Source organism: Mytilus edulis, chromosome 11 (assembly GCF_963676685.1).
Source record: "Mytilus edulis chromosome 11, xbMytEdul2.2, whole genome shotgun sequence".
NCBI classification, from domain to species: domain Eukaryota; kingdom Metazoa; phylum Mollusca; class Bivalvia; order Mytilida; family Mytilidae; genus Mytilus; species Mytilus edulis.
In genome coordinates, this window is record NC_092354.1 from 19,943,552 (window position 1) to 19,968,036 (window position 24,485).

The 24,485-nt window shown below is 30.7% G+C and overlaps 1 protein-coding gene across 1 annotated transcript in view; it reads right to left on the minus strand.

Moving 5' to 3' along the window:
- Positions 1-17,063: 17,063 nt before the first annotated feature.
- The window catches only part of LOC139494069 (uncharacterized), a 28,679-nt gene continuing 21,257 nt past the window's right edge, over positions 17,064-24,485 (minus strand). Inside the window, exon 4 of the mRNA XM_071282239.1 lies at positions 17,064-17,201. Within this exon, the coding sequence (XP_071138340.1) occupies positions 17,064-17,201 (138 nt within the window). The remainder of the gene's footprint in view (positions 17,202-24,485) is intronic.

The following is a 24,485-nucleotide window of genomic DNA, read 5'->3' on the forward strand; positions in this document are numbered from 1 at the left end:
TCGACCGGTCGTTATCAAAGACCGTGATATAAATATCTTTAGAATTATAATAAAGTAAGCCGTGATGTATTCCAGACTATAAATGTATTTATTTACCCTACTTGGAACCGTATTGACAGTAATATAGATAACTGTCGAAATTTGATTGTTTAAAGATATCAACCCTACTTGGTACCGTACTGACAGTAATATATTAGATAACTGTCGAAATTTGATTGTTTAAAGTTATCAAATAGTTATTTTTATAGTCTCTGGGTCAAAAGTTGGATATAGAAATACACCTTATTAAATCATTTAGTAATAGCATACAATGTATTTTTGAAGGTACATATCGCGTTTTAGAAACTGTTTACCCATCATAGTGATTGTCCCCCATTTAAACAAAGTAATATTTTGATGAATCCAAAGTTTACAGATCGGAGTTGATAAACATATCCAGTATCTTTACAATTACAATTAAGATGATGCCTTTTGAAAATGAACAATAGAATACTTGTTGTGCCTTTAACAGACGCTGACGTATTAGTTAGTATATCATGTTAAACAGCCAATCTTAAAAACTCTTATATTAACTGTCAAGCAATGCTCTTCAACTTCGTACTTTTTTTGTCTTTTTATTCGAGTGTCACTAATGCATGTTTGTAGACAAAACGCACGGCTGGTGCAACATGTGCAATACAAAATTTGAATCCGGGTATTTATGTAATTTCAATTAAAACAAACCCTTACGTTAATATATGCCTTTTGAAGGGGCAATAGAACAAAACCTTGTTTGCATGTTTAATCATGCATAAGTACTAGTTTATTTTACTATTTCTACAGAAAAATACCTTAATAAAACTTATGTTTGTACGAAATACACTTGAAATTAAACAAAATACATATCACGTTTGTATAATTCAATATGGATCATTGTGACAGTCCGCATAACATAATAAGTTATTTTCAAACTTATGCAAATTTTACAGCTTTAAGTTGATAATATATTTGGTTTCAAAAATCTTTTGTTTAAAATAGTTCCTTTTCAATTGCGACCATACAAAAACAATGTTTAAGCCTCGTATAATGCGGACGTATAAGTAAGTTCCTTTTGTTTAAAAACATTAGTTTTTACTATTCGTCTGAATAATTTGACGGGAGAAATTATATATGGAATTTACAAAGGATAGTCTTATGAATATGATGAATACACAAACAAAATTATACAAGACATTACACTGTTTTCCGCTAATATATAAATGAAATCATTCGTGTACAGTTTCTCATTTTAATTATGAATTCATCAACAAGTTCACGAGAGCTGATTATGCTTTTTTTCAAAAAAGTCAAATTATATTAAATATTAGAATGCGCGATGTGTTACTTAAGAAATAATTCATGGGGGCTTGAATATATCGTGATTTTACCACGGGTTGGCCCTTTATGACAAATATTTTAAAATATCGGCATAAAGGGACAACCCGTGGTAAAATCTAGATATATTCAAGCCCCCATGAATTATTTCGATTCTGATAGGACACATACGGCAATTCTTTTGGATCGAAGCGCTCTAGGTGTAGGCAAATATTTGCCGTTCCCATAAATAAACGCACTAATAAACTAGCGTAAAAGAACGGAGCAAACTGCATTAGTAATATGCTTAAACTATTTAAAATAATGTATTTAGACAGTTTTGGATGAATTTGAATGATAATTTATTTATATGTCTTATATGATGTACAATAAAGGGCTTTTGCCACATTTTAGCATCATTTGTGTATGTTTCCTTGTGATGATTTTCGGATTCACAAGCGTGTATTTTCCCGTAAAATGCTTACATTCTAACGTCATTGTTCTATGACGTCGGGTATCTCATTCATAAAAAAGCATATGACGTGGGAGTACAATCGGAACAGCACTGGCAATATATTCATATTTTACCACGGGTGTGTACTCAAAGCGTTTGAAGGACGTCATGTTAGAACTATGTATTTGCCATATCTGCTAGATTAAAACGGACTGAATACAAATCATTCCTTTCAGATTAGACTTCGTGACTCACCACTGAAAATCATTTAAACTATTTCTGTATTCTGAAATCGTGTGAGAAGCAAACATTGTTTCGAAAGACTTAATACCCATAATATTGTCTGTCATCTGTTTAAGCAAGTAATGTTTGAATGAAACCAATTGTCAAAGTTTATCATTGATACGCATATTCTATGTCATTGCAAGTACGTCGAAACAGATGCCTTTGGAATGGGAATATAAGAAAAAATCCTCGTGTGCATGTAATGACGGGGAAGCATTACTTAATTTTCTCTGACAAACAAAATGACTGTTAAGCTCTATATAGATAAGAAGCTAATGAATAGTGTGATTTGTTTAGCTGTATACTCAATAACAAACATAGATATGAAGGATAATATAACCATTATCATCCACTGACCTTCGAAAGCAACTTGTTTTACATTGTCTTATCGGGGCCTATTATAGCTGACTATGCGGTATGGGCTTTGCTCATTGTTGAAGGCCGTACGGTGACCTATAGATGTTAATGTTTGTGTCATTTTGGTTTTTTGTGGATAGTTGTCTCGTTGGCAATCATACCACATCTTCTTTTTTATATTGGTTGATAAATTAACATTTTTTATAAAACATACGAAATAGAAAAAGACTACCAATCCTTAAACTGCGATCAATATCTGATACATGTCTTTACCATTCAAATATCAAAACAGTGTTTCAGTATCAGACCAGATAAACATATTTTATTTATTTCTGAAAAAAAGTTTTTTTAAGAATACTTAATAATTGAAATTGAACTGATAAGTTTGTTCTCAATGGAATTCATTTAGACTTTTTTAATGTGTATTCATTATTAATGACTTCTTTGTTATCGAATTGAACGAGGTTCACATCTAAATGCTTGCAAAAACAGGAAAACAAATAGATAAGTTACAAATCAACCGGAATTTGTTTAAATGCGACATGTCTTTTGAAAAGTTAAAAATTGACGTCTTTTCCTTTAAGGATATTCTTCAGGTATTTGTTGCAGCTGAAACAAAAATCTGATAGGAGTTCAGAAGTTAGAGATTGAAAAGTAAAAGCTTGTACAATATAAAAGATATCTATTTAATTAGTCTTCCTCTGAGAATATTCGTAAGGGAAAGGAAAGAAATTAATCTTATAGTATACTCAACAACCCTTTCATTTTAGATCAGTTTATAGCCGATTCAATTATTTAAGTACATCAGCCATAAACGTTCACAGGGAAATTTTCCAAAAATGTTTAAACATTGTAATATCTAAAATCCCGTCTAATTGCCTTTGATCACATCTTTAGAATATTGCAAAACTTCAAAACACTACGACCGACCGTTATCAAAATTATATTAAAATTAATCGTAAGGTATTTCGGACTATACATTTATCTTTTATATTCTTCTTGTAACCGTAGTGGTAGGAATAGAGACAACATACGAAATTGGACTGTATTAAGATATCAAATCGTACACAACTCTCTCTTTCATTTCTTTTAATGGTCCCTGCCCTGGGACAAGATAAACACATATACCTTCATAAAACTAGTTCGTAATAGCATACACATGACACATGAAATTTTAAAAAGCAGTTGTCACGTTTGATGATTTTTTCACATATCATTGTAACAGTCCTCCATTTAGACAAAATGATATTTAGATAATTAATAACTTTACAGATCGGAGTTGATAAACATATCCAGTATCTTTACAATTACTATAAAGATGGTGTTATTTGAAAAGGAACAACGGAACAAAGACTATTTGTGCCTTTAAAGACGTGGACGTTTTAGTTTGTTGTATCATTGTATACGTGCCAAAGTTGTAGTAGACTATTGCTGCCTCATTCCAAATGTATCTATAACGAATCTATCTTTAATTGTTACAGAAACAAGATGAAAAAAGGTTTTCAAACAAAATATACATTACCGTATCAAAAGAAAAACAAAACTGAATGTGTGCAAAAAATTATACGTATTTATACAAGACAATACACGATATACATATATCTAAATAAACAGGATCACTATAACACAGTATGCTAGTTTGAAATGTGTGTTATGATGTTACAAGACAAACGGCTGTGTATTTAGTTATACATATCATAAAAAAAATAAAACAAGTCAAGCGACAAAATATAGCATATGCATACACATTATGTAAAGTTCGAAATATGCATGTTACGAGTGCAGGCAGATGCTAATTTGCTAATCGGTATATTTAACCTTCAACATTCACCATATTGCTAGCAATTGGTTCGATATGCAAATTTTCTAACTAAACACAATATAAATTCGATTATTGATTACCATGAAAAAAGTGTTTCTTTTAAAAATTATAGTACAAATGGGGAAAATACATGAATTATCCATGAGATATTTCGGACTCTCTCTTTCTCTCCCCCATTTTTCTAATTGTTTGACATTATCCAAGAATGCCATTATTTTTATATATTTTTAGGATGCGACCTTTATAAATGTTTACCTATTAAATTGTCTTTTTTTTTAAATGTTTCACCAAAATATATTTTTAATTTCGATAACTTGTTCTCCTTCATTCCCCTTAAAGGGGCACTAGCTGTCAGATCGATGGCCACCGATTTTCCTCAAATTCTCATATTTTATTTATAACAATATAAAACATTCAAAAGTCTAAAGTAAACAATTTACAGAGCATATGGTCGATTATATGTAGCCTCGCGTCGTCTGTATTTTAGACCAGACGTCATCTCAGTAACTATCGAGCTGAACTCAGATGACCATATAAGCGATGTAAACATAAATATAGATATAAATAGATTAAACCAACTCGTGCAATTGAATTGCTATACATGTAGGTATGTTTAATTTTTTTCATAGATTAAAAATATATGTTTCTCATCGTTTTTACTTGTATAACATGTATAAGAAAGGTGTTTTGTGGATTGAATCAGTCTTCTTATGATTAATCTTTGTTTCACTTTCAATTTTGACATTCTTTTCATTTAAATAACCAGTTCACGTACAATGCACGCGTTGTCTATCCCAAGCTAAGGGTTTAAATTGAAGCTCACGTGAATACGGATTTAATGAGGTCGAATTATGCACTTTATTATAAATGTTATTTAAGCTAATTTGACAAAATTTAACCAATTTGGCTGCTAAAAGCGAATTATTATTTCACTATTTCACTCTCATTATTAATTGAACAAAACAAATCATACTTTAGATTTTTTTTTATATATTTCGTAGCTAGTGCCCCTTTAAGCATATGTTATCGAACTATGTATATTGTTTAACGAATAACAATTAGCCATTTTCGTAGACAATTTGCTCAGTTATAATGAGTGTTAATCGATAATTTTCCAAAATGATGAAAACAAATATTTTAATTTTCAAATTCCCCCTAATTACCGTTCAACATCATTTTAAAACTTTGCAATACTTTTAAGAACACAACGAAAGGCCGTTATCAAGGCATTTTTTTTAAATATCTTTAAGATTGTGCTAAAGTTAGTTTAACCATGTTAACTATTCATTTATTAAATTTACCCTAATTGGCAGCATACTAATAGTAAAAGAGACAACAGTCGACATTAGATTGATCAAGCTATCAAATCGTGCATATTTTTTCTTATATTATTTATTAAAGTCATTTGGTCAAAATGTAGGCACATATATACCTAAATAAAGCAAGTGCATAATAGCATACAAATGCAAATTTCAAAAAGTACATATCACGTATGAGGAATTTTTTACCCATCATTGTGACCGTCCCCCATTTAAACAAAGTAATATTTAGATGAATACAAACTTTTAGATCGGTGTTGATAAACATATCAAGTGTTCCTACATTTACAATTCAGAGGATGCCTTTTGAAAATGAACAATGGAACAAAGACTTGTTGTGCCTTGAAAGACGCGGACGTATTGGTTAGTGTATCCTATTAAACAGCCAATCTTAAAAACTCGTATATTCACTGTCAAGCTAGATAATTTAAAAAAAGACATTCCATATTGTATTTACGATGGATGGTGTTTCTATGTATGCGTGCGAAAGTTTTAAACTATTGTGGTCTTATTTTGAATGTCTCGTCTGTTTAACGAAGTAAATATTATTGAAACACACATTATATTAAAACTATGTTTTCGAACAAAATTTGCAATACCGTATCACTAGAAAATACAACCGAATTCGTTGTAAAAATAATACGTATTTATACAAGACAATACATGGTTTTCAACGTACATAATGTATGGAATCAATCCTGTCCTGGTTATTCGTTCTAACGATGAAAGCACGGAATAAACACGAACACAATAGCACAGTACAAATAAGTGAAAAGATATATAGTCAAAAACTGTTGTGTATTAGATTGTAAATGTTTAGCTTTTCTCTAACCAGAGAAATCAAGATATTACAAAATTTCCTTCATCTTATTTTGTCTCTCTTTTAATAGAACGAAATAATTTAAACATTATTCCTGTACTTTAAAATATTGATAACGTCTTTAATTTAAAGGACAGAAGATGTTTTTGAGTCCAAAAGGAATTTCTGAATAAAACCAGGATCCTTAATTTTAAAAGAGGGACGAACGATATCATAGGGAAATTCAAACAAACTCATAGATCGAAAACAACTGACAATGCCTTGGCCAAAAAGAGAAGAACAAAAAACAGTACCTGCTGCACATGTGGCACCCGTCGTGTTGCCAATATTATTACATACCCGTCAACTAGTTTAATTCGGTATGTCACATTTATTAAAAGGGAACAGGATTGTAGTTATAGGGGAAATATTAGATATCAGTTGGCATCCATTCTGATTGTCAACTAACTCAAAGTTCACGATGTATAAATATTTACAAACTGGAAGTACAGTATGACATAAAGGGACAATTTAAAAAAGAACAATAAAAGCACTTGCAACTCGATTTTAAATCGTTTTTTGTTTGTTTTCAAAATGATTTGAATGTGTATTATAATGATGAACACATGAAGTTTTCAGATTGTATAACATTTAAGATCGTTGACCATGTTTAATATCTTTTAAAATTGTTTATAGGGGCTCGATTAAAAAAAGAGTGACACACGATTCTTAAAAGCTATTATAATTCATAAGTCAAAAACAAACTGATTGTCCCATTTCAGAACAAAAACGAAAAATAATAAAACGACAAGTATCAGTAACCGAAACACTACTACTGATCGCGCAACACGAACCCTACACCCAAAATAAGTACTATCACAAGATTTAATATTATGACATATTACTGAAAATTCTAAAATTGCATTAAAACATTGAAATAGTTTTGAATTACAATAACGTTTTACAATACTTACCAGTCGTTCAGTTTGTCCTCCATTCAAACAAAAATGTATTTAAATGTATAGAACTATGCTAGACGTTTGTTAACATATTCGGTTTGAGTTATCTGGATGCATTGTGAAAATTGTCAAGCGAACAAAGAATTTAAATGCTCTATTGACCTGATTAATAAGCTAATTCTTCCTGTTAGATGTTTTTTGTTTTGTTTTTTCTTTATACTTATGCAAGTTAAGATTGCATATAGGTGGTTATTGGCTTTTTGATATATTCAACCTTTAACTTCCAACATGTTGCTAGCAGTCGGTTCGATATCAGATTTTCTTATAAAAAAAAATCAAATACAAATTCGATATTGATATTGATTACAATGAAAATGGTATTTCTATTATATAAAAAAAAAAGGAAAATGATATACAAGCAATCATCTCTGGCCCATATACGTCATATAGCTTATGTTCTTGCATATTGACGCAAGTGTAAATCAACATTTGCTTTTGATAGTTTAAAGTGTTTATGAATAAAAAACATTGTATCTGTACTTTTTAAACTTAACAAACATATCAATTGTTAATCAGTAACATTGCTTTTTTGACATGGTCTTAAAAGTGTTCCAGTTGTGACAACACGTACCCATTGTATGGCAATGCTTTGGGCTCACAGCGGGTAAATGTCTTGAAAGGTTTCATCGTCATTGCAATGTCTAAAGTTGTTTTTGTCTCGCCTAGACATAGGAATTACAGTCAGTCGGCGTTGAAAGCGATGGAGATGGCGTAAGCTTTTTTTTTTTTTTTTTTTATAAAAATGCATATTTCAGATGTTAAAGTACCTGAATGCTCCATACTCTGTATGCAAAAGTCTAATTTCGTCTACCATGTGTCCTTTGTCGTGTACCTTATTATCATGGCTCATAGATTGCTTGATAAAACCCTGTATACTAACATTCCCTATGTGAAATTTAATTTTGAAAATACTTTGTACGATAAAACGTATTTTATATTGACGTTTACCTTCTGATGCCAAGCACTCGACTCTTATCAACGAATGTGGTTGATCAATTTGGGAGATGCTTTTTGTACTTCTTAAAAATGTTTGATTTTGTTGTTATTGAGATTGTGACACAGTGATGAATGCTGCACCCCTATTTTGACATTTTAACATATTTTGTCTGTTTTGTTCACGCATCGTTGTAAATATAATGGAATTTGATGCGACTGTCATACAACAAAGAGGTTTAGCGCGATAAAACTAGATTCAATGCACCATTTTCTACATGGGAAAATGCCTGTACCAAGTAAGGAATATGACAGTATTTAACGACTTTTACGAAAACAAATAACATATTTTTATACGCGTACGCCATGTCCGCGCCCTAGAGTCTTCCACTGACCTTGGCATAATAACTTAGATAATAAATTAACATTTAAAAAACAACAACATACGAAATAGAAACAGACTATCAATCCTTAAACTGCGATCATTATATGATACAGGTTTATACCATTAAAATATTAAACCAGTGTTTAGTATCAAACAAGTTACACACATTTTCATTATTTTCCCGAAAAAAGTCAATGTTTGTTTAAGAATACTAAATAATTGAAATTGGATTGATAAGTTTGTTCTCAATGGAATTCATATATATTTTTTTAATGTTTATTTATTAATGAGAAAATTGAATAATGTGTCAAAGAGTCAACAACCCGACCATGCATGGAACAGAAAACAGCAGAAGGACACCAACAGGTCTTCAATGGAGCGAGAAACTCCCGCACCCGGAGGCGTCCTTCAGCTGGCCCCTAAACAAATATATATATATATATATATATATAGTGATAATGAACGCCATACTAAACTCCAAATTGTACATAAGAAACTAAAATTAAAAAAAAATACAAGACTAACAAAGGCCAGAGGCTCCTGACTTGGGACAGGCGCAAATATGCTGCGGGGTTAAACATATTTATGAGATCTCAACCCTCCCGCTATACCTCTTGCCAATGTAGAAAAGTAAACGCATAACAATACGCACATTAAAACTTAGTTCAAGAGAAGTCCGAGTCTGATGTCAGAAGATGTGACTACTTTGTGATCGAATTTAACTAGGTTCGCGTCTAAATATTTGCCAAAACATGAAAAAAATATAAGTGACAAATCAACCATACTTTAAGAAAAGTAACAGCTCGTACAATAAATAAGTCCTCTCTTCGACTAGTCATTCTCTGAAAATATTAGTAAGGTAAAAGAAAGCAAATAATCTACTAAATAAAACTGAGAATGGAAATGGGGAATGTGTCAAAGAGACAACAACCCGACCAAATAAAAAACAACAGCAGAGGGTCACCAACAGGTCTTCAATGTAGCGAGAAATTCCCGCACCCGGAGGCGTCCTTCAGCTGGCCCCTAAACAAATATATACTAGTCCAGTGATAATGAACGCCATACTAATTTCCAAATTGTACACAAGAAACTAAAATTAAAATAATACAAGACTAACAAAGGCCAGAGGCTCCTGACTTGGGACAGGCGCACAAATGCGGCGGGGTTAAACATGTTTGTGAGATCTCAACCCTCCCCCTATACCTCTAACCAATGTAGTAAAGTAAACGCATAACAATACGCAAATTAAAATTAGTATACTCAACAACCCTTTTATTTTAGATTGGTCTATAACCGATTGAAGTAAATAAGTACATCAATTATGAATGCAAATTTTCCCAAATGTCAACATATTGTGATTGTTTTAATCCCCTCTAGTTACCATTGACCACATCTTTAGAAATGTTCATCACTTTAGCATTCTACGACCGACCGTTATTAAAGAACATTATAACTATCCTCAAAATTATATCAAAATTAACCGTGAGGTATTTTGAACTATAAATTTATCTTATTTATCCTAGATGTAACCGTAGTGATAGGAATAGAGACAACAGAAGAAATTGGACTGTATCAAGATATCAAATCGTACACAACTCTCTACCTCATTTATTTTAATGGTCCCTGCCCTGGGTCAGGATATAGGCATATACCTTTTAAATTATTTAGTTCGTATTAGCATACACATGATTCTTTTAAAAGGAAATATCACGTTTGAAGAACTTTTTACCACTCATTGTGACATTCACCTATTTAAACAAAGTAATCTCTAGATAAATACAAACTTTACAGATTGAAGTTGATAAACGTATCCAGTATCCTTACAATTACAACAAAGAGGATGTTTCTTTGTAAATGAACAATGGAACACAGTCATTAAAGACGCGGACATAGTAGTTAGTTTATCCATTTTAAATCAGCAAACCTTAAAAATTATTATACTCACCATCACAATGGATAATGTTAAGAAGGATATGTCATTGCGAAGGACGATGTATCATGTATGTGACAGAGTTGTAAATCATTGCTGTCTCTTTTGTGAACATCTTATCATTGTTACAAACACAAAATGAAAAACAAGAAAATACGATTAACTGTATCATTAGAAAAGATAACAAGTCGAAAGACAAAATTAAGCAGATGCATACAAAATTTGTAAAGTTCCAAATCGTTACGAATAAAAATATATAATAATGTTATTATATTTGAAAAAAGACAACAAGGAAAGATCTGCTATCAAAACGTAATCCTCTCAATAATGTAACAGTAAAGGAGAAATACTCAATATTAAATAGGAATGTTTACAGAACAAGATAGTTAACGAACTAAACACATAGATTCAATTTTCTTTATCTTCCAAGAAAACTTTTCCAGAAGCCAAAGACTGAATCTACACCGCATATTTCTCAAACTTTCATTTAAACTTATGACATCATTTGTTAAAATAATTTTTGCGCAACTGAATAGATTGTTATCATTTGACCCACACGATCGGGTTGGCCTTTAAACAGAAATAACACATGTCTTCCGTAAAGACGGGTCACCCAAGCCGTCCAGATTGAATGCCACGAATATATTTAACATATACCAAGTTTGAAAGCCTAACTGTTTCATATCTCTTTATTTTTAATATTGAGATGCATTGTAATGAAGTATCTCACTCTCTCTCTGTTTTTCTCTCTCATGATGTTTGAAAGCTGTCTTGTCTCTATTTGCCCGCAACATCAATTTAGCTTTATTGAAGTGTTCAGTTTGAATTGCCAAGCATCAAACTACTATTCAGAAAACTTTTATTATTAATACTGATTTGTTGACATTTTACAAAAATCCTATTAACTTTGATCCTTTATATCTTGCGACCTTTATAACTTTTACCTATCAAATGATCTGTTTGACAAAATGTCTTATAAAAATCTTGGTTTTACTTTTTAAAATTCGTTCTCCTCTTTACCTCTCAAGTTAATATAATCGTTATACGTATAAAGAATAATGAAAGACAATAACACTTAACTATTATTACATAGACAATCTGTTCATTAATAATGAATGTTTACCGATAATTTTCCAAAAATGTCAAAGTATTGTGATTTTTGAAATTTCCCCATTATTACTTTTTGCTCATTTCACCATACCCTTAGAAATCTGCTGCACTCTTTGACCGGTCCGTATTAAATATCGTTATAACTATCTTTAACATTATACTAAAATTAACTGAGGTATTTTGGACTATTAATTTATCGAATTGATTGTCCTGAAAAACGTACTGATAGTAACAGAGACAACACACGAAATTTGATTGTATCAATATACAATACCAAACTGTAAACAATGTACCTCATTGCAGAGTCCTTTGGTCAAACGTTAAGATAAATAAATTTACTTTTTATAAGTAGTTCGTTATAGCAAACAAATGAAATTTGAAAATGTAGAACTCGCGTTTGAAGAATGTTGTACCCATCATCGTGACAGTCCCGCATTGAAACAAGGGAATATGTAGATGAATACAAACTTAACAGATCGGAGTTGGTAAATATATCAAGTATACTTGCAATAACAATTAATGGGATGTCCTTTGAAAGTAAACAATGAAACAAAGACGTTGTGTGCTTTTAAAGACGCGGACGTATTAGTTTGTGTATCCTGTTAAACAGTTTACCTTAAAAATGATAATACTCACTGTCAAGCGTTATAATTAAGTATAAGTATATAGAATATTGTATTAACTAAGTATAATGCATTACCGTTTCATTAGAGAATAAAACAAAATTTGTTGAAAATTAATTCGTATATATATACCACTAAGCTTGTTTTCAGCGTATACAATGAATAAAATCAATGATGCCCTTAATATTCCTTCTTAATGATACCACGGCTCTGTGTTGAAGATCGTATTTTGACCTATAATTGTTTACGCGACCAAATTGTCTCATTGGCACCCATACCACATATTCGTATATCTAATTAATGATGAATGCAAACAGTTCGACATAAACACGATAACAATACAAATTAAATAATTTATACTATGAACATGAGATTTCTATTATAAATAGTCAAAAAAGGAAAAAATGATATACAAGAACTATACACGTTATATAGTTTATGTTCGATGTTCTTGCATATTGACGTAAGTGTAAATCAAAAAAAAAAATTTAAAGTTTATAGGATTTTATGAAGAAGAAAAAAACAATAATTTTTATACTTTTTAATTTTTAATATTGAAAAGAAGTGTCTAAAGAACAAAATCTTTCACAGCCGAAAGGAGTTTCCCCTTTCGTTAACTTACGAGCAACTTTTCCAGGAAACACAGACTGATAATCGTCCGCATGTTTCTTAAACATTCATTTAAATTAAAGGCATCCAAATCGGTTATTATACTTTAATCTACATGGTCGGGAGTATCTTTTTACCAAAACACCCACGTCGTTCGGGTCATATAGGGGCCCCGAGCAATCAAAAACATATGACACATAAGAGTTACATGTTGATAAACTTCAACATATACAAAATTTGGAAGCATAAATGCTTTAAACTTCTTTACTTTTATTATTGAGATGCAATTCAACTCTCTCTCTCTTTATCTCTCTCTCTCTCTCTCTCCCTCTCTCTCTCTCTCTCTCTCTCTCTGTAATGATTCCAAAATGTATCAACGATCATTATAACAATCTAGCCGTGAGGTGTTTCGGACTATCTCTCTCTATTGAATTGTTTGACACTTTATAAAAATGCCAGTTTTTTTCATAACCTTTTAGGATGCGACTTTTATACATTTTACCTATTAGATGATTTTATTTTGTTTACACTATCAGGCTTTACTTTCTAAAATTTGTTCTACATCAGCTCTCTCCAGCTTATGTCCTCGACATATACATCATGTATAATAAAGGACAATAAACATGTCTATAGAGTCAAAGTTTGCTTAGTTATAATGAGTGTTCATTGAGAAATTTTTCAACTTGTAAAAATATTGTAATTTTTAAAATTCCCCCTAACGATCTTTGACCACTTCTTTAGAAATGTGGACCACTCTAGTACACTACCACTGGTCGTAATAAAAAACCATGATATCAATATCCTTAGAATTATGTGTAGGTTAGCCGTGATGTATTACATATCATTAATCTGTTTGATTTACTCTGCTTGGCATCGTAATGACAGAAGTATAGATAAATTTCGACATTTAATTGTTTAAAGATATCAAACTGTACACAAATTTCCTCATTTTAATTTTCTATAGTCTATTAAACAACAGTTAGAAATAAAAATATACCATAATATATCAGTTCGTAAAAGCAAACAAATGACAATTTTTAAAGCAGATATCGTCTTTGATGAACTATTTACCCATCATTGTGACTGTCTCCCATTTAAACAAAATAATATTTAAATGCATACAAACTTTACAGATTGGAGTTGATAATCATATCCAGTATCATTACAATTACAATAAAGAGGATGCCTTTTGAAATTGAACAATGGAACCAAAAACTTGTTGTGCTGTTAAAGATGCAGATGTATTGGTTAGTTTATTCTGTCAAACAGCAAACATAAACATTCTAATGTAATCACAGAAATTAAGATATTACACAATTTTCCTATTTTATCTTGACTGTCATTGAAAGACAATCTTAATTCATTACCTGTAACAAGTCAGGAATATGACAGTTGTCCATTCGTTTCACGTGTTTAATCATTTGATTTTGCCATAAGATAAAGGACTTTCCGTTCTGAATTTTTTATCGGAGTTCAGTATTTTGGTTATTTTACTTATGAATGACCAAACGTATAGACATACTATTTATGTTAGATGAATTTAAGGCGTAATAACTACACAAGTAAGCCGCGTACCAAAACCATAGCAAAAAGAGCTCTGTCTTCATCATTGTGTTTCAAATTAAATAATTAATGTTTTTCTCAAATGAATGTAAGTTTTACAGATTCAAGTTGATAAACATATTCGGTTTGAAAAATATTTTGTTTAAAATAGATCCTTTTCAAGTGCAATAATACAACAAAAACTTGTTTACGCCTCGTATGATGCGGACGTATTAGTAACTTCTTTCTGTTTAAAATTTTTTTTTTTACTGTTCTTCTAAATAATTTTACGGGAGAAATTGTAAATAGTGTAATGATAATAATAATTACACAGAAAATATTAATACGAGACAATTACACTTTTTTCCACAAATAAATAAATGAAATCATTCGTGTGGAGGTATTCATTGTAATAAGGAATTCATCAACCCGTTCACGAGAGGTCAATGTGCTTTAATCAAGAACTCAAATTATATCAAACATTAGAATGCGCGATGTTTTACCTCTGGTATTGCAATGTCTGCTAGGTTAAACAAATGATGAAGTTGAAATCACCATTTCGTAAATTTTACGGACGCCATCAAGAGTTGGTTGACCGTTATGGAACAATCAATTCACAAATGATATCATATATATTCCTTACGTCGTAACTACAATCCCTTTCCCTTTCATGAATGTGACATACCGAATTAGACTTTTCACCGAATTTATTATAACATGAGCAACACGACGGAGGCCACATTTGGAGCAGGTTCTGCTTACCCTTCCGGAGTACCTGAGATCTCCCCCTAGTTGTTGGTGGGGTTCGTGTTGCTTATTCTTTATTTTTCTATGTTGTGTCATGTGTTTTATTGTTTGTCTGTTTGTCTTTTTCGTTTTTAGCAAGGCGTTGTCAGTTTATTTTCGATTTATGAGTTTGACTGCCCTCTGGTATCTTTCGTCCCTCTTTTAAAAGGTACTGAATACAAAACATTCCTGTACTAGATTATATTCCGTGACATATCACTGAAAACATGTCTGTATTGTTAAATCGTTGAAAAGCAAATATGGCTTCGAAACACTGAGAACCCATTATCTAGTCTGTCATCTATGTAAGCAAGTGATGTTTGAAAGAAACCATTACAATTACGTTGAACCGGATGCCTTTGGAATGGAAACAATAAACAAAATTCCTCGTGTGTGTGTAATGACGGGGAAGTATTTCTTAATTTTCTCTGTTAAACAAAATGACTTTAAATATGAAGATGATGAATAGTATGATATGCGGAATAATGCAACAACACTTGTATTTCTAAGTTTTAAATTAGTGCTGTTTCATTTCGAATTGCTTCAAACAAAAAAATAGACTTGCAAATAAATGCACACTCGTATCAGTGAAACACAAACTGCAATAAATCTTGTGGAAACATAAAACTAATTTTACCAAAGACATGAGACAATACCCAGCTTTTTAAGTGTAAAATGCATAATTTTGTTGAAACAAACTAACACAACACGTAATAATTTCCTTATGTTCAATCATTAAGTATGCCATAACATGTGAATATCGTGCTTTAAAAAAAGAAATTTGAAATACACTGAATTAAGTATGTACGTTTAAATGAAATAATATTCATATGTATGGATTTGCGAAATAGAATAACTTAGTTTGACGTAAATCAAAGATGTTCATAAATCGTTTATTTCCCTTAGACCTAAACAGATAGGAAGATTATTTTAGTCTTCATAAGTTTGTTTTATCTCTCAAAGATAAAAATTACGGTTTCTCCTTTATAAAGACTAAATAAAATCACTTAATATGTAAAAAAAATATGTTTCATTTATAAATTAATTTATTTTACACCAATAAAACACAACCAGTTAATTTCAATGATAATTGAGACAACAGACTAAATTGAATAGTATCTAGATATTAAGTTGTCCACATTTTTTCTCATTTCAAAATTTTATAGATCTTGGGTCAAAAGTAATGATACATATATTAACCTTATTAGAAATATGTTTTACATACAACTAAAACTCAAGTGCACATCTCGTTAAAAGGTTCATGTATACATTGTTGTTAAAATTCCCTATACAAAAGTATTTGTTTCAGCTAATACTTAAAAAGATTAAATGAAACATTAAAAAAAACATATTTGGTATCATTGAAATATGTTTGAAAGGATGCCTTTTGAAGAGGAACAATTGAACACCGACTTGTTTGTTACTTCGATGACGTGGACGTATTACTTAGTTAATTATGTTAAAAAACAAACATGAAAGACATTTGTTTAATTTAAATTTAAAAATGCATCGGTCGTTAATGATTTAAACAAGACTATATTTAGCAATTTTAAACTTATCGTGTCATGTGTTGAAATAGTTTTTGGCAACTGATTTAATTGATTTTAATTAATCTGCACGTTCGGGTTGATCTTTGTACCGAAATACACACGTTGTTCAGGTCAAGTAGGGTCACCCTAGTCGCTAATTTTAAATGACCCATTCGAGTTACTTGTTGAACAACTTTAAGCTTATACCGAATTTAGAAGATTAAAGGATTCAATCTTCTTTATTTCTAATATTGTAATGCAGTTCAACGAGTTCTCTCTCTCTATCTATCCCTCTCTCTCGCTCTATCTCTCTCTCTCTCTCTCTCTCTCTCTCTCTCTCGCATGATGTTTGAAAGTTTTCATGTCTCTATTTACAGACAAAATTAATTTAGTTTTATTGAAGAGTTTAGTTTAAATTGCTAAAAATCAAACTAATATTTAGAAACCTTTTATTATAAATATTGAATCGGGTGACATTTTCTAAGAATGCCATTTTTGTGTATGGAAAAATCATTTCACTTTTGATAATGTTACTTATTTTATAAAGAAGAACCTTACTTTTACATTCTATTTTTTAAAAGATAATAGAATGAAAATGTTTAGATGGAAATTACTGCATACTATTACAGCAATTAATCATAATTTGCATCGTTGGAAAATATCTGATAATCCAAATTGTGTGATTTGTTCCAAATGTGATAACTATAATTATTTTTTCTTTGAATGTAAATGGGTAAAATATTATTGGTCTATAATTAATGACATATTTATGTATTTTAATATAGATCAACATGTCTTCTGTCTTAAAATTCTTGTACTTGGATATAAAATTGAAGATATTGAATATAATCCAATTAATCATGTCATAACAATGATTTGTTTTGTGATTTAGAAAAGAGAACTAAATTTGTGAACATGTTGTCAGTTCTAAAAAATGAAATTGAAACACAAATGTTATATCATCCAGAAAGTCTATTTTTGAGAAAATTTCAGAGGAAAATATCAAAACTTTGATTACATTTTTTTTAATGAGAATTAGACCTTATATAAATACTACAGTATTTAAATAACAAAGAATCAATCAATTAATAATTTACAAATCAATCAAGATCAGGGGTCAATAGCTCCTTCTTTGATCTCTTCAATATATTTCATTCTTACTTACCTGAAATATTCGATTATTATAAGTTTAAAATTCTACACATTTGATAAGTGACTTGATCACGGTAATAAATTACTCACCATTCCATTAAATTATTTGTCAAGCCATGAGGTCAACCATGCTTGATCATTCATGATCATTCTACTTTTGGTTAAACTAGTTTTATATAATCAAAACAAATGACGGGCAAAAATCCGGTTATTTTGTGTTCTTTTTTCTTATTACTTTCCTAAATGAGTGTTTATATCAGAGACATATATACACATGCGTATATGTCTCTGTTTATATATAGGATCACTGAATAATATATATGTATTGTGTGCTCGTATGAATACTTTGTAAAATGTAACTAACACAAGATATAAATATAAGATATTTTGCTAATCAATTCCCCTGGTTTCATTAGCAATTAACAACACAGGGAAGAACCTTAGCGTCATTGTTGTAGCGCTAAGGGACATTGTTCACAACCAGTAGTGAAATAAAATATCTAAAGTTGAAGAAAAAAAAAAAAAAAAGAATGCCATTTTTTTCATATCCTTTCAGAATGCGACTTTTATATGTTTTATCAATTTTACCTATAACATGATATATCTTTTTGTTACTAAATCTGGTTTTACTTTCTTTAATTTATTTTCTTTCGTTTCCCTCAAGATATTGTCATCGATTTATGTATAATGTATAATGAAAGAGAACATGGACAGTTTGGTTAGTTATAATGAGTGTTCACTGAGAAATTTTCAAAAATTAAAAATATTGTAATTTTTAGATTTGCCCCTAACGATCTTTGACCACACCCTTAGAAATGTGCACCACTTTAGCACTCTACAGCCGGCCTCGATCAAAGAGCTTTATATGACTACCTTTAACATTATGCTACAGTTAGCCGTGAGATATTTCTGACTACTAATTTACATAATTTACACTACTTGTCCACGTAATGATAGTATACAATTATAGCCTTTGTATGAGGTCGATACGAGGTTGTATCGACCTAAGAGAAGCATATTGACTGAGGACGAAGTCCGAGGTCGATATGCTTCTCTAGGTCGATATAACATCGTATTGACCACAACCAAAGGCTACAATTGTTATATTATTAATCAACAACTATTGCATGAACAATGTAAAATTGGGGATTTCTAGAATGTATTTTTAGTAACATGCTGTATGCCCTGTGCAATATGCTGTTTTTGACCTACGAAAAGCATAATACTTTTATCAAGATCTCAAATCATATCAAAATATTAGAATGCACGATTTTTAACCTCAGTTTTTTTTTTAATATCAGCTAGATTACAACGTACTTAATACAAAACATTCCTGTACTAGATTATATTTCGTGACATACCACTTTCAAAACATTTAAACTATTTCTGTACTGGTTAATCATTGTAAAGCAAATGTTTTTTTTAAAATGTAACCATTATCTACACTGTCATCTTTTTGAGCGATTGATGTTGAATGAAACCAAATGTCAAAGCTCAAAATTGATACGCATATTCGATGGCATTGCAAATACGTTGAACGGGAAATTTTTTGAAAGGGAACAATACTATAAATTCCTCATGTGCGTGTAACGACGGGGAAGTATTTCTTAATACTCCCTGTTAAACAAAACGACTTTAAAGCTCTAAATAAATAAGAAGATGATGAATAGTATGATTTGTTTAGCTGTATAATTGATAACAATCATAGATATGAAGGATAATGTAAAAATAACTTGTGTTTCTAAGTTTTAAATTACTGCTGTTTCATTTCGAATTGCTTCAAACAAGAAACTAGGCTTGTAAAAAAAAAAATGCACACCCGTATCGGTGAAACACATACTGCAATAAATATTGTTAAAACACAATACTAAGTCTACCAAAGATATGAGTCAATACCAAGCTTTTTGAGTGTAAAATGCATAATATTGTTGAAACCAAATAACACAACACGTAGTAATTGTCTTATTTTCAATCATTTAGAATGCCATAATTTGTGAATATCGTGCTTTAAAAAAAGATCTTGGGAATCACATGACGTTGTTTATCATTTCTTGTAAATTGCGAAACTTAAAGTAAGGACATATTCTTTATTCATTCGTTGAAAATGACTGTTTAAAAGAAAAACCGAAAACTGTCAAGGGGAGGCTTTACACTAAATTTTCTTCGTAATTGAAAGATAAACGGTAGTAACCAAACATTTTTCCAAATAACGTATGCACAAACAAAACATTAATTCATCCGTGTCTGAGGTCAAATTTATCCAAACTTCCCGAAGAAAAAAAGACCGTAATTGTGTTATTCCATATTCCGATATAGTTTGAGAAAAATGTATGTAATGACAACCATTTACCAAAACCAATTGTACATTACACAATTTTAACATAATTATACACGTAAAAGCACGCGATTTTTGCGCAGTGAACATACTTTTTCCGCAGTTGAATATGCTTATAATTCAGATCCCGTTTAAATAGAAAACAAGTACTAAAGTTATGTCAATATGCCAATAATGCTATATATTTATTTGAAAGATATATTAAATATTAATAGCTGTGTACAGAGGCAGACGTAAAGCCGAGCGTAGATAACATCTTTGTAAAAGCAAAATATTAAACCAGTGTTTCAGAATCAAACAAGATAAACGAAGTACTGGCATGAAAATACGGATTTTTTGTGTTATCGAAATTTGCTATTACAAAATATTAGAAATTATTATAAATTAAGGAATGTATCTCCCTCATGCAAAGCTCTGATTCCTTTCAGGAATTTGGTTATACTTTTTGGACCTTTTGGATTATAGCTCTTCATCTTTTATATATGCTTTGGATTTCAAATATTTTGGCCACGATCATCACTGAAGAGACATGTATTGTCGAAATGCGCATCTGGTGCAATAAAATTGGTACCGTTGATTTTATTTTATTACTTTTTCCAAAAAAGTCATTTTTTTATAAAATATTAAATAATTGAAATCTGATTAATAAATGTGTTTTCAATGTAATTTATTCAAATTTTTTTTTTCAATCTTGATTCTTTCTAATTGATTGTATTAGAGTTGAATATAATGGAGTAATTATTTAAATATGTGCCCCCCCCCCCCCCCCTAAAAAAAAGTGTTAAAGATCAAACAGATTCCGGATAGATGCGATAAGTATTACAGTTGAACAAAAGTGAAAGGAGCCGAAAAGTAAAAGATTGAGAGGTAAACAGCTTGCACAATAAATAACATATCTCTTCGATTATTTTTTCTCTCAAAGATTCGGTAGGGGAAAAAAAGATCAAATCTGGCAACAGGTACGTAAACAAAACAAAATATCCATGAATATTATATATATCCTAAAAAAGAAGCACGATTTGTAAAACAGCTGCATTTACAAAGTGCAACGCACACAATCCTTGATTAAACAAAAACCGATTCGTCCTTTTTTTGCACACACTAATTTAAATAAATGGTTCTTATCATTATAACCCACTACAAACTGCTCAGAGTCTGAATTGACCAGTGTATGTGCTTGACCAGTAAAATCGAGCACACATTTTACTCGACTAGTCTCGACATTGTCTTGACTGTACATAACTGTACTTAAGTGTACTCGACTAGGTCTCGACTTTACTAACTTACTGAATCCCAGGTCATTTTGTTTTTTGTTGTATTGCTGTCAAATTTTAAAATTAAAGTAATCTTGGTAAAAAAAGCCAGGATTTGCAATTCGGACAAAATAGAGATATTTTTTATATCATTTTCAAATAAACTTGGATTCAGAAAGCTTAATATATATCTAAGATGCTGCATAGTTTGATGAAAATCCAAGTTGATTTGAAAAAGTTATGAAAAAAAATTAAAGATGCCAATTTGAATTTATATAATAATTTTTATTTTTACCTGAAATTAAATTCTTTCATTTCACAGCAATAAATCAAACTACCAAATAAGCTTGATTTTTTTAAGATCAATGTTTAATTTAGTTAGATGGGCTGATTTACACCAGTCAAAACAAAATTCGAAGGTCAAGACTAGTCGAGACAGGTGAAGACTAGTCGAGACAGGTCAAGACTAGTCGAGACAGGTCAAGAGTGTCAAGGGAGGTCGAAACAGGTCGAGCCTTGGTCAAGACCATTTCAGACTACACAAACATCATCAAGTACTGAATCAGACTTATTAAGTAAAGTCGAGACCTAGTCGAGTACACTTATTTACAGTTAAGTACAGTCAAGACAATGTTTAGAGTAAAATATGTGCTCGATTTTACTGGTCGAGCACAACAACTGGTCAATTCATCAGTTTGTAGTGACCTGTATCAGTAAGTTTGTATTAACAGTTTAAACATATGCATGATGTAATGAATTTAACAAACTTGGTCTTGTACGACTATATTGGACTTCACCTAGAGCACTTCAATCCAAACTAATTTTTGTCTTTTATAAGAGAAATAATAAATAGTGCTTTGCATTTATTTTGAAAGGACCACGGTTGTTCTAATTAGATGATAGTTTACCTCTCTCTATCACTGGTGATACGCTATTGATAAAGGGGTGATACCGATTTTATTATATTTAAAATATAAAGCCTAGTAAATCATTTCTTTAGTATACAAAAAAAATGTTAATACTTTGTACAATAAGACAGTTTGTCAGTATCAGTAATGGCAGCACATACTTCATATCTTACTAATCACGGAAAAACAAATATAATATATATTATAGTAATATGGTTAAACATTTACTGTACAATACTCCATGATTAATAAGATAGTCATACTATTATAGCAGGTTTAACTAGCTTTAAAACCGGGTTTAATCAACAATTCTACATAAGAAAATGTCGTACCAAGTAAGGAATATGATAGTTGTTATACATTCGTATGATGTGTTTGAGCTTTTGATTTTGCCATTGATAAGGGACTCTCCATTTTGAATTTACCTAGGGGTTCGTTTTTTTTTGTTATTTCACCTGATTAATAAGTTTTTATTTAATGTAAAATGCTGAAAGAAGTTAAACGTTATATAACTAGCATTTGTTTTAAAAAAATATGATTCAAAGGAAGATTTTTGTTTTTTTTATGGAAAGGTCAATATCAACGACAAGCTCGAATATTTTTAACAGTATCGTTAACATGGGCGGAAGAAAAGTTGTTGTGTATTTGTTAAATTTTTAGCTTATATCAAATCTTTAAAAGTTATAAAGATCATATGTCGCCCATCTATGTCTATGTGCATCTTTAATCATGAAGAGTCTTTATTAGTGCAAACAAGAATATCTATCATGTATCACTAAAATTTGATTGTTTGTTTGTTGAACCTGTATTGTTGATAATTTCATTGACCTCATCTTCTTTATTCAAAACAGAATTCAATCTTCAATTAGGGTCAACAACTTCTATAAGACGAGAACTGACAATTTCATCTACAAGTTAGCTGATCCTTTTACAATATGTTATTGCTGCTATTTTTGTCCTATTTCAAGTTGAAATATAATAAATTAAATATCACCATTTAAGGGTGATGACTCCCATGAGAAGCCAACTTATGATTTCAGCAGTCTGATATATTTGTAGATCTTGAATGATCATTTTTAACTTTTAAGAACAAATTGAAAATTAAAATTGGGTATGTGTCACAGAGTCAACCTGACCGAATAGCAGAAAACAGATGTAGGCCACTAATGTTTCTTCAACATAGCGAGAAAATCCCTACCCTGAGGTGGGTTTTAGCTGGCAACAAAGCCAAAACGTGTGCTAGTCTACTGAAAATGGACACTGTACTAAACTCCAAACCATATAAATGAACTAAGATTAAGATTCATACTTGACTAACAAATCACAGAGGTTCCTGGATTAGGGAAGGTGCAAATATGCGAAAATAGGTAACAAAACAAAAATATCAACGATACATATATTAAAGGACTACTAGCAGTTACTGACATGCCAACTTTAGACCTGGGGTAAACTGTTAGGGATTAAGTATTATACCATCAGAAAATATATGAGTAGAACATAGTCATCAATCATGCCAACAACTGGTTTTATAATACATGTGTTTATTTACGGTGCGTAAATTCTATGATTGTATTGATATTATTATCAAACCATACCATCATTAATGAGCTGACAGCAGTGTAGTACCTATACAATTTTTGTATATCTTCTTTATAAGTCTGGTTTGGGAAGATTTTGATTTGAATGTCGACATTTTTGTGCTTTGTAAAGGATCTTACTATAATACATTGGATGCGAAGTACCAGAACGTATAAGATGTATGCATGTCGATTGATATAAACGTATGATGCCCTTCTACCGATGCTACAATTAAGTAATTGTTTTTACTAGTTTGCATCTAAATCCATTAAAAAAAAATTAAATTAAAAAATGTTAAAATGAGTAGTTTTAGAGCTATTACGCCTATATGTCTGACGGTTTTGATGATTAGGATAACGGACATAGATATTTTGACACTTTAGAACGCTGTACTAAAACAAATTAGAAAATGTAGGTATAATTAC